Below are 14,414 nucleotides of genomic sequence, written 5' to 3'. Positions count from 1 at the left end.
CAGCACATCGCGGCCTCCCCTGTTCACAGTCTGTGGCTGCTCAGGTGGACGCTGCCCCCAGGTGCACCTGGCAATAAGGAAGGAGGCTGTGCCAACCCCGAAGGACAGCCGGCCCGGCAACGAGCTCCAAACAGGGCCCCGCCCCGCACAGAGAACAAAGGCAAGCAGTGGGGGGGGGGCAATCCCGGGGCAGAGCCCCCCACCCACACCAACAGGTGCAAGACGACGCGACGCTGAGCGCCCGACAGCTGTGCAGGCGCCAAGGGCTCAGCGGCCCAGCACCTGCTCCCACTTTACAACGTGGGAAACGGCGGCCCAGACAGGTGCGGCGTCTCCCCGAGGCCCCGGGGGTGTCGGGGCCAGGATCGGGGCTCGGGAAGCCCAGGGCTGCAGCTGGAGCGAGTCAGAACCCAGCACCACAGCCGCCCCGCACGGTTCTGCATGCGAGGAGTCTTCAAAACGTCCACGGAGGGCAGGTGTTCGGCCTGGAGGCTGAAACACCGGACAAGACGCCGACAACCCCACGGGAGCCCCTGGCTTGCACCGCGGCTCTGGCTCCTCTTCCTGCCAGTGTAGACCCCGGGAGGGCAGCAGCCACATCACTGCTCAGGCACTTGGGCCCCTGCCACCCACACGGCAGGCCAGGAGGGAGACCCGGCTACAGCGTGGGGGGAGAGGCCCAGTTGACGGGAGAGCTCGCCGCCTCTCACCTAAGTGAAGAAACAAAAAACGGGAAAAAGGCTCCCGGGAAACACGAAAAATCACGTATGGATTTCAGTTCTTTTTTGGCACCAAATAACCGAGTCTTTGAGCCCCCAGCCCCCCCCCCCCCCCGCAGAGTGAGCATCCCTCATCCCAGGGCGCGGACACTGCTGCCGCCTGCGCACCGGCCAGGCTGTGCCCGGTCACCGGCTGGGGCGGTGCAGGCGACGCGGAGCGGCCGAGGCACCGCAGTGCTGTTTCCTGGTGTCTGCGGGAGCGAAGGGAACCTCGGTCCACACGGCGGGCGGGGAAGGGCGGACACAGCCGCAGGGGCTGCCCGGCCGCGGCTCCCTCCCTGCGGAGTCGGCTGCAGATTCCGCCAGGCGGCTGTAACCATGCGATTCTGTCACCGGGTACTTGGAGAATCCCTCGCTCCGCCTTGCTCGCGAGCCCGGCTCCGCCACACACACGCGTTCAGAGCGAATGTCATCTGTGCGGAGCGGAGCTGTCACAGCTTTCACTCTGGGGCTCTTGCTACGGATCCCCCCCCCCCCGTGAAGGGGGACGGCTGCGCTCCCGGGGACCCAGCACAGCCACAGGAAAGACGGCAGCAGGGACCCCTCCCCCCAGAGTGGGCAAGAACCTCCAGAACTCAAGGCCGTGTGCAAGAAGCAGACACGAGAGGCCGCACACCCACGTGTGACCACAGACACACGTGTCCAGCACAGCAAGCAGATCTGGGCCGTGGGGCCATGGGGCTCAGCACGCGGAGTGACTGCTCCTGGGACCCACCATGCTCTGGGGGGCGATGGGAAGGTTCTAGAACCAGACAGTGGCAGTGGCTGCACAAGCCTGCAGGCAGACCCAAACCACGGGGTGGCCATGTCAGAAGGGTGGGGTTGACAGCACGGGGATAACATGTCAATTAAAAACAGAAAACCGGCCGGCGCCGCGGCTCACTAGGCTAATCCTCCGCCTTGTGGCGCCGGCACACCGGGTTCTAGTCCCGGTTGGGGCACCGATCCTGTCCTGGTTGCCCCTCTTCCAGGCCAGCTCTCTGCTGTGGCCAGGGAGTGCAGTGGAGGATGGCCCAAGTTCTTGGGCCCTGCACCCCATGGGAGACCAGGAGAAGCACCTGGCTCCTGCCATCGGATCAGCGCAGTGTGCCGGCCGCAGCAGCCATTGGAGGGTGAACCAATGGCAAAAGCAAGACCTTTCTCTCTGTCTCTCTCTCACTGTCCACTCTGCCTGTCAAAAATTTTTTTAAAAAAATTAAAAAAAAAAAAAAAAAACAGAAAGCAGTGTGCCCCAGCATCAGGCCATGCCCTCCCTCTGCCCACAGGCCCGGAGTCCTCCCCACCCCCCGCACCTGTCTGATCTGTTCTCTGCTGGTCCTGGGGCCACAGCAGTGGCTGGCACACAGGGCCCTCAGTAAGGACACCAAAAACCGAACGGGGTTCTTTCCCCACGGCCTCCAGGACAAGCCCCAGACTCCCAGGCTGTGCCCACCATGTCCTCCGTCCGCACCTCCCGCCCCTGCCTGAATATTCCGGGAACTTTAAAGTCCCAGCCCCCAGAAGCCTCCGAGGTTCCGATCTGACAGTGGAGGCAGCGGCCATGTCCAAGTCCACACTGCTGGAGTGGGCAGCAGGTGACGGCCTGAGTGCTGGGGTCCCTGCCGCCCACGCGGGAGACCCAGGTGGTGTTCAAGGCTCCTGCCTCCGCCTGACCCAGCCCTGCTTGTTGGAGGGCACCCAAGGCGTGAGCCAGGGGCTGGAAGATGTCTCTGTTTCTCCCTTTCAAATAAACGAAAATGTCGCAGAAAAAGCCAAATGTGCCTCCTGGGGCTGCCAGCCCTGCCAGGAGCACGTGGCTACCTCCTCTGCAGGGCCACCTCCCCCAGGGAGCCCTCCCTGAACACGCCCAGTACCCGCTTCCCATCCCAGCCCCTCAGCCCTCCCAGGGCCTCCGCACTGCCTGACTGCCCCCCACCAGGTGCTCACCGGGCCGGCGAGCTTCCACAGCGCAGCCTGGGACGGGAGGCAGAGGGCTGCAGCCGCGTCCCGGGCAGAGTAGAGCCGGCGGATTCGTCTCAGAACGCACACGCCTGTATCAGCTCGGGTCACCGCAAAGGCCCTGGCAGGAGGGGAGTGAAGTCCACACATGCTGCCCCCATCGGGTCCCCCGGGACTGGTCACCTCTGCGGGCAGAGTCTCACGGGGCCCCGGCACCAAACACTGCGTTTAGAAGGAAAGCAAGGTGCTTTCCCCCAAGTCAGACGCAGCCCCAGCAGCTTCCTCAGCACGCGCCCCCGCCCTTAGACGTCACGTCAGATCCGAGCCACCTGGGACCCCCAGGCCTCTCATTTGCCAGACGGGGACACGGAGCCAGGGTAGGGCTGCCTCTACAGCCACCCCCAGCCACACAGAAAACGAACGGCCAGGTGCGTCCCCCCCTCTGCCACTCCCACGAGGATGTGACCTGCGGTGCCCGGGGACCAGAGCTCGGCATGTGGGCTCCCCACCCCCAGCCGAGGAAACGCTCAAAGGCACCAAGGGAGAGCGCACCTCCCAGGGTGAGGGCCCCGGGTCTAGGCAGAGGAGGGGCCGGGGAGCCTTGCTGACCGCCCTCCCCTCCCCTCCTGGCGTGCACCATCTCCAGGGCCTCCAGGTTGAGGCCAGGGTGACCTCCTGGGCAGTCCCCCACCCCCCCGCGAGCAGGGAAAGTCCAGGCCTCCCCCCCCATCCCATCACTGCCCGACTGCCCGGCAGCCTCCTCCAGCACCTTCCAGAAGCTTCTCCCCCATCCAAATGGTCCTGACCAGGTGTCCCGAGAGCCTGGGCCCAGGGAGGGGCAGCCAGGGCCCCCCTGAAGAGCAGGGGGCCGGCAGGGCACAGAAAGCCGGGGAGCAGATGCGCACGTGGGCCGCGACAGGGCGCGCTGACACACTCCACAGCCCCGAGGGGCCGCCACACCTGCTCCTCACCGGGAGGCCGGGCCGGGCCGGGGGTCGGCCAGGGTGCCCCCACGGCGAGGTGGGGTACATTTAGGTAAATGCCTGCACGCCCCAGAACCCTCCCTGGACGGAGCCTGCAAGGGGGAGGCTGGGGCAGGCCACTGGCAGGCAAGGAGGCAGAGGGCCCGGCTGAAGCCCCAGCCCCCAGGCAGTGCGGGGGGGGCAGGGGGGAGCTCCATTCGGCAGCAGAGCTGAGAACCTGGAGTGGGGCATGGAGACCAGCGGGGGGCTCTGGGCCTCTGCCCCCGCCGCTAACGGCTGCCTCTCTGTGGGGGGTGCACACATGGACGTGAAGAGCCACACCCCCCGCCCGAGGCACTGCCCCTTCCCAGCCAGAGCCCCAGAGGGGATGGAGAGAGGCACCGGTGCTGGGCGTCGCCAGGACGGGCGAGAGGCAACTCCCAGGCGGCTGTGTGCCTGCTGCAGGTGGGAACACAGGGCCGTGCCGAGTCCCCAGCCACGCGGCTTCCAGCGACACCCGCCCGTGCCCCACCAGCAAAAGTGACAGGAAACTGCACGGACCCCTTCCCACCCCCGCCATGGCGCTGGGTGCACGCTCCCCGTGTGGGCCCCTCCCCCTCACGGCCAGCTCCCCACGCCCCCGCACTGGTCCCAAGCTGACCCAGTGCTGCTGGGAAGGGTCTTCCTGCCGCCATCCCCCAGGCCACTGCGCTCTGCCACAGCTCACTCAGAGGCTCCACAGCCACACGGTGGACGAACGGGCAGGGGGCAGGGTCTACGTTTCTGAAGTCCCGCCAGCTGTCAATCCAAGGGTCTCAGCCCACACCCCCAACAGGCACCTGCTGCCCTGTGAGTGCCCAGCTCGCCCTGGTCCCAGTGCCTTGCCGCCCCGCCCCCTTCCTTGCTCCAGCCCCGCCTCCTCCAGGCAAATCCCAGGGAGCAGGGCTCAGGCTTCGAGTTCAAATCCCAACAGGGCCACCGAGCAGCTACACAGTGCTCACCAAGCTCGCCCACAGCACTGGTCTCAGTGTCCTCCCCCAACAGATGGGGCTGTGGAGGGTCACGGGTCCACAGGGCGGACGCAGTGACCTCTTTAGAAACAGCGGCGAAGCTGGGGTGACACCACCCTCCCCAAACCCGAGCTGGCCCCTTCTGGGCAGGCACGGGCCTGCTCCACAGCCACCTGTCTCGCTTCCTCCAGTTCCCACCAGTCGAGGCCGGCGGCCGGCACCTCATCAACTGCTGGGGCTGCGGCAAGCCAGCAGGACAGAGGCCACCCCGGTCTGCACGCCACACCGCTTCCAGGCTGGCCTCCGACACGGGGCCTGACCACCCAGAGGCACCCAGGCTGCAGGCCAGAAGCCTCTCAGGGAAGAATCTGCCTCCATGCGCGCCGAGGGGCCCACCTGGGAGCATTTAAACATCCCCAGCTCGCCGAGCCGTGCCCGGAGGCGGTAAACATCTGCACTTCACAGCCAAGGCCACTGCCGCCTGCCAGGAGCCTTGTGGCCAAGGCACACACATGACAGCCACCGGGAAGGCACACGCAAGCAAGGAAGCTTGCCACGGACGGAACAGCGACGCCCCCACACCCCCCCACGCCCCTCAGCCGGCAGCTGCCTCTCGGGGACTTTGATTAAAAGCCCCCCTAACTGTCTCTGGAGAAAACGGGGGTCCCCGGCCCCAGTGGCACCCACTGCCCCAGGCCCCCCAAGGGCAGAGTCCGCAAAGCCAGCCAGACCCCAGATGACCCGGGCCCCAGCTGGCTCTGCCGGGCGGGCAGCCGCAAGGCCGGAGGCCCTATCCACGGGGAGCCCAGGCCGCGGGCTCCCCTCCCACCCCACATCTGCAATCTGTTTCCATCTGCTGTTCAGCAAGGGAGAGTCTCAGAGGAAAAGCGCGAACCCAGCTGGAACTCGGAACGGCTCGGCCGCGGGAGCTGCGGCCCGGAGGCTCCTCCACCTCCGGTGACCTGCCAGCGTTACCACGCAGAGGACGGACAGGCCCTGGGCTTCCTCCGTTTGATGGGTCCCCCTGCAAACACGCCCAGGCCCAGGCCTTCCAAGCGCTGCTCTGACCTCCCGCCCCAAGCCTCCAAGGTCAGCCAGGCTCACGTGCCCCCCCGCAGCCGAAGCCTGGAGCGCGCCGCCCGGAACCAGCGACTTCGCCTTCGCCCTCTGGGGAACAGAGAACAAGGGTGCTCCTTGCCCCGCGCTGGTTTCTAGACGCCACGAGCGCTTACCTTCTTCACGGGTTCCGCCGGGGAGCTCCAGCCCACGGGGGCCTGGCGGGCAAGGCCCTGGCCGGCACACACCAGGGTCCCGCACTCCACGCAGGCGCCGATGGTCAGCTGCCGCCCGTCGTCCACCAGGAGGCTGCGGCTGGCGCGCAGGGCGTAGAGGAACAGGGGCAGCCGGGCCACGCGCACGGACTTGAGCCCCAGGCACCGCTTTTTCTCTCGCTGGCAGAAGAAACAGACGAACGTCCTCACCTGGTACTGCCGGGACCAGGCGCTGGCAGCGTGGTGCGGGCCGCGGGCCTCGTGCTGCAGCCACTGGCCCAGCAGGTCGTGGTGGCACAGCACGCAGGTGGTCACCAGGCCGGTGGAGTCCGCGGGCCGGGCGCGCGGGGCAGGCGGGTAGACGGTGAGGAAGGGGAAGAAAGGCTCCCTCTCGCCCAGGCGGCTGGCAGGGTTCACGTTCAGCTGGTACTCCTTGCCGGGGCCCAGCTCTGCCCCGCAGATGTAGCAGACGGCCGCCGGGCCGGTGGCGGCGGGCAGCTCCGGGAGGGTGGCGTCGGAGGCGGAGAAGGCCTGGTGGTACCTGCCCAGGAAGCCCTGCACCGACGTGATGAGCTCCTCGTCGTGCGAGGCCCGGTACAGGGCCCACACGTCTTCCAGGACGCTGAAGCACTTGGGGCAGCTCCGCACCTCGCACCGCTTGTTGGGGGCCCGGGCGTTGGGCGGGCACGGCAGCAGGCTGAGGAAGGGGAAGTGCATGGTGCTCCTGGCGCTGCCGTTGACGGTCCTGCAGGGCACGGCCCGGGCGTCCTGGGTGCAGTCCTCCCCGCACAGGTAGCAGGCCTCGCCCAGAGCCCCCACGGCGGCAGCAGCGGCGGCGGCGGGTGGGGCCTCTTCCCTGGGCAACCTCTGGCCCTTGGAGGCCACGGGCGGGCCGTGGCTGTTGAGGGGCACCACGTAGAGCCGCTGCAGGACGGGCACGTTGGCCAGCTCGAAGCTGTGCCACTGCTGCATGAGAGAGGAGAAGCAGCACAGGCACACGAGGGTGCTGCCGCCCGGGCTGATGGGCTGGGCCCCGGGGGGCGGGCTGTGCAGCCACAGGGAGGGGAAGAAGGGGGCCTGCACCAGCTTCTCCTGCTTCTGCACGTGGATCTGGTGCTGGGAGGCCGGGGACAGCGCCGCCCCGCAGATGTAGCAGCACGGGCCCTCCGGCGCCGACGCCTGGCTCTCCGCCGGGGCCCGGGGCCCAGCGCCGCCTCCGATCTCCTTCTCTCCGGGGCTGCAGGGGCCCCGCAGAGCCGGCTCCTTGTGGTCCTCTTCCTCGCTGGTGATGTTGACCTCGCTGTCCTCCGAGGTGCAGTAGCCCCCGAGGGGGTCCCCCAGCGGCCTGCAGTCTCGGGGTTTGGCGGCCCGGGCCAAGGGTGCGCCTTTCGCGCCCTCTGCAGGGGCTGCCGCCCGGCCAGGAGGAGCCTTCCAGGGCTCGTGAATGCCCCGCAGGACGCTGGCCCGGGGCTCAGGGACCCAGGGCCGCCCGAGCCCCTTGCGCCCGCGCCTCACGCCGGTCTTGGGCTCCCTGTCCGCGTGGAGCCTCAAGGGGACCCCCTCCTCCTCCTCCTCCTCCTCCGTGTCCCCCGGCGCCAGGGCCTCCGCGCCCTGTCCCGGCGGGTGTCCCGGCGCCGGCCTCCACTCCTGGCAGCGGCCCACGCGAGGCCCCGGCGCCCCATCCGGGGGCGGGCTGGCGGCGTCGCGCGCGGCCGGGTCCGGCTCGGACAGGGGCTCCGCGTCCGACAGCTCCGACAGCTCCGAGTCCCGGGCGTCCTCGGCGGGCGCGCGCTGCCCGGGGCCCGCGCCGTCCTCGTCGTCGTCGCCCGCGGCGCTCCCCAGCGCGTAGGCGACATTCCACTCGCGCGGGGCCCCGGCGCCCCCGCGGCGCCCGCCCGCGCCCGCGTCGCACTGGTGGGGCCGCTTGAGCCAGTACATGCGCTTGTCCACGGGCGTGCGGGCGCGCTCGAAGGCCGCCCACTGCTCGCCCAGGAAGCAGCGGCACACGGCGCACACCAGCACGCAGCCGTCGGCCGGGCACAGCTCGCGCGCGCCGGGCGCCGGCTCCTGCTGCTGCAGGAACGGGAAGAAGGGCTGCGCCGGGGCCCCCGCGCCCGCCGCCGCCGCCGGCTGCTTCACCTGCAGCCTCAGCTCCTTGCCGCGCCCGATGCCGCCGCCGCAGATGAAGCAGGACAGCGGCGCGCCGCCGCCCGCCGCCCGCTCGTCCACGGCTGCCATGAGCCGCTGCTTGCGGGAGACCGGCGCCGGCCGCCCGCTCATGGCCGCGCGCGCCCCGGGCCGCCCTCAGCGCCCGCCCGCGCCGCCGCGCCCGAGCCGGACCATGTGGGCGCCGGGCGCGCGCCGCAAAGTTTGGCGGCGGCGGGCGGGCGGGCGGCGCGGGCGCGGGCGCCCCCGGGGCCTGCCGAGCCCTCGGCGCTGGCCTTGGCCTTGGCCTTGGCGGCGTTGGCGGCGGCGCGGGCCGAGGCGGCGCCGCGGCGAGCGCGGCCGGGACGCGGCGTTGGCGGCGGCGGCGTTGGCGGCGGCGGCGCGGGCCCCGGGCGGCTGGAGCGGCGGCCGCATGTGCGAGCTCCGGCGCCTGCCAAGCGCTGGGTCATTTAATTGGGGGGGAGGGGGCGGGGCGCGGGCGGCGGGGGCGGCGGCGGGGGCGGGGGCGGAGGCGCAGGGGCGGGGATCCCCCTCGCGCGCCCGCCCGCCCGCCCCGCCGCCGCCGCGGCCCGGGCTGCGCACAATGGCTCGGGCCGCTCTCCTCTGCGTCCGGCCCCGAGGAGGGCCCCCCTCTCGCGCGCACTCTTTCGCTCGCTCGCTGGCCCGCCCTCCTCGGGGACCCCGAAGCCCAGGAGCGGCTGGGGCTGTGCTTTCCTAAGGGCCAGGCAGGAGGAGGTAAGGAGGCCGCGCGCCTTCGCTCGGGGTGGTCCGGCCCCCGCCTAGCTGCCCGCGCTGCCCCATTCGCGGCGAGGAGAGAGGAGCCGCCCCCGCGCGCCCGGGAGTGACCGCAGCGCCCTGGTGACAGAGGCCTCGGCCGCCAGCCACTCCCCCGGCGCTGGCCCGCGGAGGCGCGGAGGACGGCCAGGCTGAGGGCTCCCTGTGCGCAGACCCGGGGCCCGGGCAGAGCCCTGTCCTGGGCACCTTGTACACAGTGACCTCCTCGGGCGCGCGGCGCCAACGCAGTCCCATTTCGCAGAGGGCAAAGAGGAGGCAGGGGCTCTGTGTACTCCGTGGGTTTCGTTACTTGCAGGCCCCGGCCTAGGCCAGCATCTGTGGCTGCCAGGGACTGTCCACGCGGGGACACAGCCAGCACCCCTCGGCCTCCATGTCGGGCCTCCCCGGACCTCAGCTCCGAGAGCTCACAGCTGCCCTGACCTCGGCCAGCTGCCGCCCGCGGCGGCCTGGGGACAGAGGTGCTGGGCGGGCCCCTCCACGCGCTGGGTGCTGACGTGTAAATAAAACCGGGTTTCCTCTTGGCGCGCGGGAGGGCCGAGCCTTATAAATAAGTGGGAGGGGAGGAAGGGCCGCCCCGTGGGATCCCTGGCGGGTGGCCAGGGCTCCCAGTCTAGGGGCCGCCAGGAAAAGCATCCCGGCTGGAGGTGGGGAACTTGGGGCCCGCCCAGCCCCAGAAACGCCATGTCAGCAAAACCGCCCAGGAGGTGGGGGGGGGGCTACGTCACACCCCGTGAGGGGCGAGGGTCTGCCCAGAGGAGCTTCCCCAGGCAGAGGCTGTGTCCGGCCCACACAGGACGAGAGGCTGCTGGGAAAACGGCGCTGCCTTCGGAAGCCCTGGGGGCTTCATGGGGGACCCCTGCGCTCTCAGTGTCTCTCCAGGCTCTTGGCGAAGCCCACTAGGCTCACGCTTCTGGCCGGGCCCCCTGGAGCACCTCCCTGCCGGCCCGTGTCTCCGCACAAGAGCCCGACCCGACCGATGGGTTCTCCTGCGTCTCCTGTGCCCTGGCCGCCCCTCCCGCTGAGGGCAGGAGTCCGGTGTGGCTGAGCACCTGCTGGCTGTAGATCTGTCCCTGGCTAGCCGTGCACCCAACAAGCCTCTCCTGCTCTGGACAACGGGATCTGTGCGAGGGGATAGAGCGAGGCAGAGAGAGCAATGCCTGGGCCCGGGGTCTGGTGCGTGGTGGGTGACTGCATGGGAGGCACCTGGAAGTTTCTGAGGGGCTGGCGCTGTGGCGTAGCAGGTAAAGCTGCCGTCTGCAGTGCCAGCATCCCATGTGGACACCAGTTCAAGTCCCGGTTGCTCCACAGCTCCCTGCTAATGCGCCTGCACCTGCATGGGAGAACCGGAAGAAGCTCCTGGCTCCTGGCTTCAGCCTGGCCCAGCCCTGGCCGTTGCTGCCATTTGGGAAGTGAACCTGCAGATGGACGATCTCTCCCTCTCTCTCTCTCTGCCTCTGCCTCTCTGTAACTCTGCCTTTCAAACACACAAATCTTAAAAAAGTTTGTGGCGGCTCACTAGGCTAATCCTCCACCTGCGGCGCTGGCACCGCGGGTTCTAGTCCCGGTTGGGGCACCAGTTCTATCCCGGTTGCTCCTCTTCCCGTCCAGCTCTCTGCTGTGGCCGGGGAGGGCAGTGGAGGATGGCCCAAGTGCTTGGGTCCTGCACCCCATGGGAGACCAGGAGGAAGCACCTGGCTCCTGGCTTCGGATCGGCGCAGCTCTGGCAGTGGTGGCCCATTTGGGGAGTGAACCAACAGAAGGAAGACCTTTCTCTCTGTTTCTCTCTCTCTCTCTCCCTCTCTCCCTCTCTCTCTCTCTCTGTATAACTTTGCCTGTCAAAAAAAAAAAAGTGTGTGGCGGGCAGGCGCTGTGGTGCAGTGGGCCAAGCCACTGTTTGGGACACCTGTGTTCCGCACCAGAGCGCCTGGCAGTGACTCCTGCCCCTACTTCTGGTCCAGCTCCCTGCTAACGCACACCTGAGCAGGCAGCAGAAGACGGCTCAAGCGTTTGGGTCCCTGCCACCCACGGGGCAGGCCAAGCACGAGTTCTGGGCTCCTGGCTGCAGCTCAGCCCTGGCCGACTCGGGCACCTCGAGAGTGAAACAGCAGGAGGAAGATGTCTTGCTCTTTGTCTCTCCCTCTCTGTCACTTTGCCTCCCGAATAGATAAATAAATAAGCCTTTTTTGAAAACTGTGGAAGGAAACACAGTTAAAAAGTAGTTCTAGTGGCGCTGGCACTGTGGCCCAATGGGCTAAAGCCTCCGCCTGCGGTGCTGGCGTTCCATGTGGGCGCCGGTTTCAGTCCTGGCTGCTTCCGCTCCAGTCCAGCTCTCTGCCGTGGCCTGGGAAAGCAGTGGAAGATGGCCCAAGTGCGGCCCTGCACCCACATGGGAGACCCGGAAGAATCTCCTGGCTCCTGGCTTCGGACCGGCGCAGCTCTGGCTGCTGCAGCCATCTGGGGAATAAACTAGCGGACGGAAGACCTGTCTGTCTCTCCCTCTCTCTGTCTGTAACTCTACTTCTCAAAATAAATAAATAAAATATTATTAAAAGAAACTAGGTTTAGTTCAGTGGGAAAAACTGAAATCCATGCTTAGCTTTTCTCATTAGAAATTCCTTTGTATTCTGTAAAAACTGCACGGCTTCCAGACTGTTCTGTGTGCATTCCTGCATGCATGTATTCGTGTGTGTGTCCATGGGTGTGCATGCATGCGTGTTCACGTGTCTGCATGTGCACACGGTTGCCTGTGTGCTGCATGTTTGCACGGGCGTGTGTGCCTCTGTGTGTGCATGTTGTCATGTGTGTACATCTGTGTGCACATGCATGTGTGTGTATAAAGCCAGAGGGAGTGGGCAGTGCCCGGCTGGATGTTTTGCTTTCTCTCAGTGACTAACGCTCAGGAACGTTCCGGGCAGGGCTGAGAGGAGGGAGGGAGGTGATGATGGCCGCCACCTGTGGGTGGAGGGAATGGGCCCTTTATTACCTGTGTGACCCGGGCCTGTTGCTTAACCTGAGGCTCAGTTTCCCCATTGTAGCAGAGGGTGACGAAACAGCAGGGCCTGCGGTGCTGGGTGAGGAAGGATGGAGACACTCCAGGTCAAGGCCACCGCCTGGACGAAGAGGTCACGGTGGCGTCATGCACGCCGTGGGAAGCCATCCCCATGCCGGGTCCTGTGCCTGCCAGGTGGCGACTTTACAGCAGGCCGGTCGGGTGGGCTCCGCTTTGTGCCCAGCGTGCAGGTGGGAAGACTGAGGCACAGAGCAGCAGTGCCTGTGTGCTGCCCAGCCTTTGCTCAGCTTCGCTTCGCCCCAAGTCCTGAGACGCCAGCTCGCAGGGAGGAACAGCCTGGAGACTGCTCACCGCCTCCCTACACCAGGAGCCTCAGTCCCTGACGAGTCCCGTCTGGACACAAAACAGGCAGGGTTTGCGCCAGCTGAGAGGAGACGCCCAGAGGTGTTCATCTCGGCTTCGCGGGCCCAGCAGGCTGGACGCACCTGTCTCTGATTGGGAACATGAGGGTGGCTGGAGTTGCAGACCTGTGCCAGGAGCGACGGGTGCACGGCCTCGCTATCCCCAGCCCAGCCACCCTCTGGCTACAACTGGCCCTTCCTGCAGGTCCCTCTGAGCCCTGCCTGGAGTCTCAGGGCTTGAGAATCATCCAGAGATACCTGGGGATGGAGAGGCCAGCCCTGTGCCCCAGGAGGCCGGCAGCGTGGACCATCTGGGCACATCTGGGATGTGCAGCTGCCCGTCCAGTCAGCTGGTTCTTCCCAGCACTGACCGCGAGTCCTGTGTGTCTGCCCCTCCCCGTGGGCAGAGCCCGAGCCCTGCGTGGCCCCAGCTTCCCCAGGCCCAGGATGGGGTCGGGGCGCCACCAGTGCTGGAACCAGGGACGCCGGCTCCACCCCGTGCCTTCCCAGCTCCAGCCTTCATTCCCCCCAGGCCGGACAGGAGCCAGCCCTTCTTCCCGCCCTGTGACAAACTTCCCCTCCCGCCGCTGCCTCCGCCCCCTGAGCGCATGTGCGCCCTTGGCGCCCCTCCCAGGACCCCGGTGCCTCCCAGAGGCGGGCAGCCGGGGCTATGTGTTTGGCCTCTGGCTCACGGGGGCCCAGAAAAACAAAATTCATCATCAACTGCCCTATTTTTTTCCTTTCTCTCTCTTTCAGCCAAAGAATGAACCCGAGAGCCTCAAACATGGCAGGCCACTGGCCACAATGCATCCTGCGGCTCAGAGGGAAGGAATGTAGCCATTCACAAAAGAAAAAAATAAAAGTTGGCAGTGAGAAGGCGGAAGGTTTCACCCCTTAGCTTGGTGACGCGGAGGCCCCCAAAAGCAGGAACTGGGAGAGGCTGGCAGCTCCCTGCGTTGCACACGCCTGCATGGCGGTGACCCGCTAAACACAAGCATTCCGCACGTGTACCGGTGTCAGAGAGGGGACGTGGGCGACCACTTTCCACCTCGGGGTCAACCTCAGCACAACATTTTGTGGACTGCAAGCGCCTTGCTGAGAGCCGCAGCTCATGGAGGAGTCCACGGCTTGCGGGCACGGCGCAGGGTCCCCGCGTGCTGCAGCTTCTCGGAGCGCCTTGCTCCTCCCAGCCTGGAAAAGGCGCTAGGGAGGAACAAGCCTGGCCTCCCCACGCCCTCTGCAAATCTCGCGTGGACTGCGGGGCCTCATAACCCTCTGCCGGCTGGCCGCCGGGGCTGGCCTGCCCCAGGAACAGTGGCACCAGCGTGCCCACAGGTTCTGATGCAGAGCCTCCCCGGCTGCCGGCTCCTCAGCAGAGCCCCCAGTGAGCATCTCTGTGGCCGCTCCCCAGCTTCCGGCCAGGGGTGTCTCCCTGACAGGGAAGGTGCCGTGTGGGGGAGAGGAGACCAAGACCAGCCTCCTGCTGCCATCCAGGGGCCTGGCATCCAGCAAGGACAACACCGGCTGGTGGGCACCCCCGAGCGGCGACGGCAACCCTGTGGAACCTGGACAATAAGCACCGTGGTCGCAGTTTCACTGATGGGGACACGGAGACCACAGGGCTGGGAAAATCAGAGCCGAATGCAACCGGGCCACGCCCTGCTATGTGCTGAGCGCCCAGCCGGGCTCCAGGGCCAGCCTCCCCGGGGCCTTCCAGGGAGGCCGATGGCCAGGGCTAGCTGGACGCCCTGGAGGCCGGCCTGGGGCTCCGTCAGCGCCTGCCGCCATCAGCCCAGCCTCCCCGGACTCTCGGGCTGTGACTCAGGGGCTGGTGGGCAGGTAAGCAGCGCCGGATTCGCTGGGCCACTGAGGTCAGTCCCCGGCCTTTTATGTACATGTCTGCCGGGTTGTGGGAGGGGATGCTGGGTGGCCCTGAAGCACGTGTCTGATGCTAACCGGGCGTGCTGTTCTGAGAAGCCTTGTAATCCAGGGTCACCTCCACGCAGAAGCCCGGGCCTCAGCCTGGGCTGCAGCCAGCGGCACTGCCGCCCACGGAGCACCCAGAAGCCCTCCTGCACCCCC

General features: G+C 67.4%; 1 protein-coding gene and 1 long non-coding RNA gene across 3 annotated transcripts in view; one reads left to right on the top strand and one right to left on the bottom strand.

Annotated features, from left to right (window-relative positions):
* GSE1 (Gse1 coiled-coil protein) overlaps nt 1–6,914 on the bottom strand; it is a 301,578-nt gene extending 294,664 nt beyond the window's left edge. For both annotated transcript variants that reach the window (XM_062177373.1, XM_062177374.1), the window contains exon 1: nt 5,922–6,914. In XM_062177373.1, coding sequence (XP_062033357.1) covers nt 5,922–6,677 — 756 coding nt within the window. In that variant the 5' untranslated portion in view covers nt 6,678–6,914. The remainder of the gene's footprint in view (nt 1–5,921) is intronic.
* A 1,810-nt stretch (nt 6,915–8,724) lies between these two features.
* On the top strand, nt 8,725–11,424 carry LOC133748024 (uncharacterized). The gene is made up of 3 exons (XR_009864428.1): nt 8,725–8,861; nt 9,217–10,094; nt 10,230–11,424. It is a non-coding gene; the product is annotated as an uncharacterized LOC133748024 (long non-coding RNA).
* Nucleotides 11,425–14,414: the final 2,990 nt, after the last annotated feature.

Source organism: Lepus europaeus, chromosome 19, assembly GCF_033115175.1.
Source record: "Lepus europaeus isolate LE1 chromosome 19, mLepTim1.pri, whole genome shotgun sequence".
NCBI classification, from domain to species: Eukaryota; Metazoa; Chordata; class Mammalia; order Lagomorpha; family Leporidae; genus Lepus; species Lepus europaeus.
The sequence above is the reverse complement of the archived record's forward strand: the minus strand, read 5'-3'. Positions and strand labels throughout refer to the sequence as shown.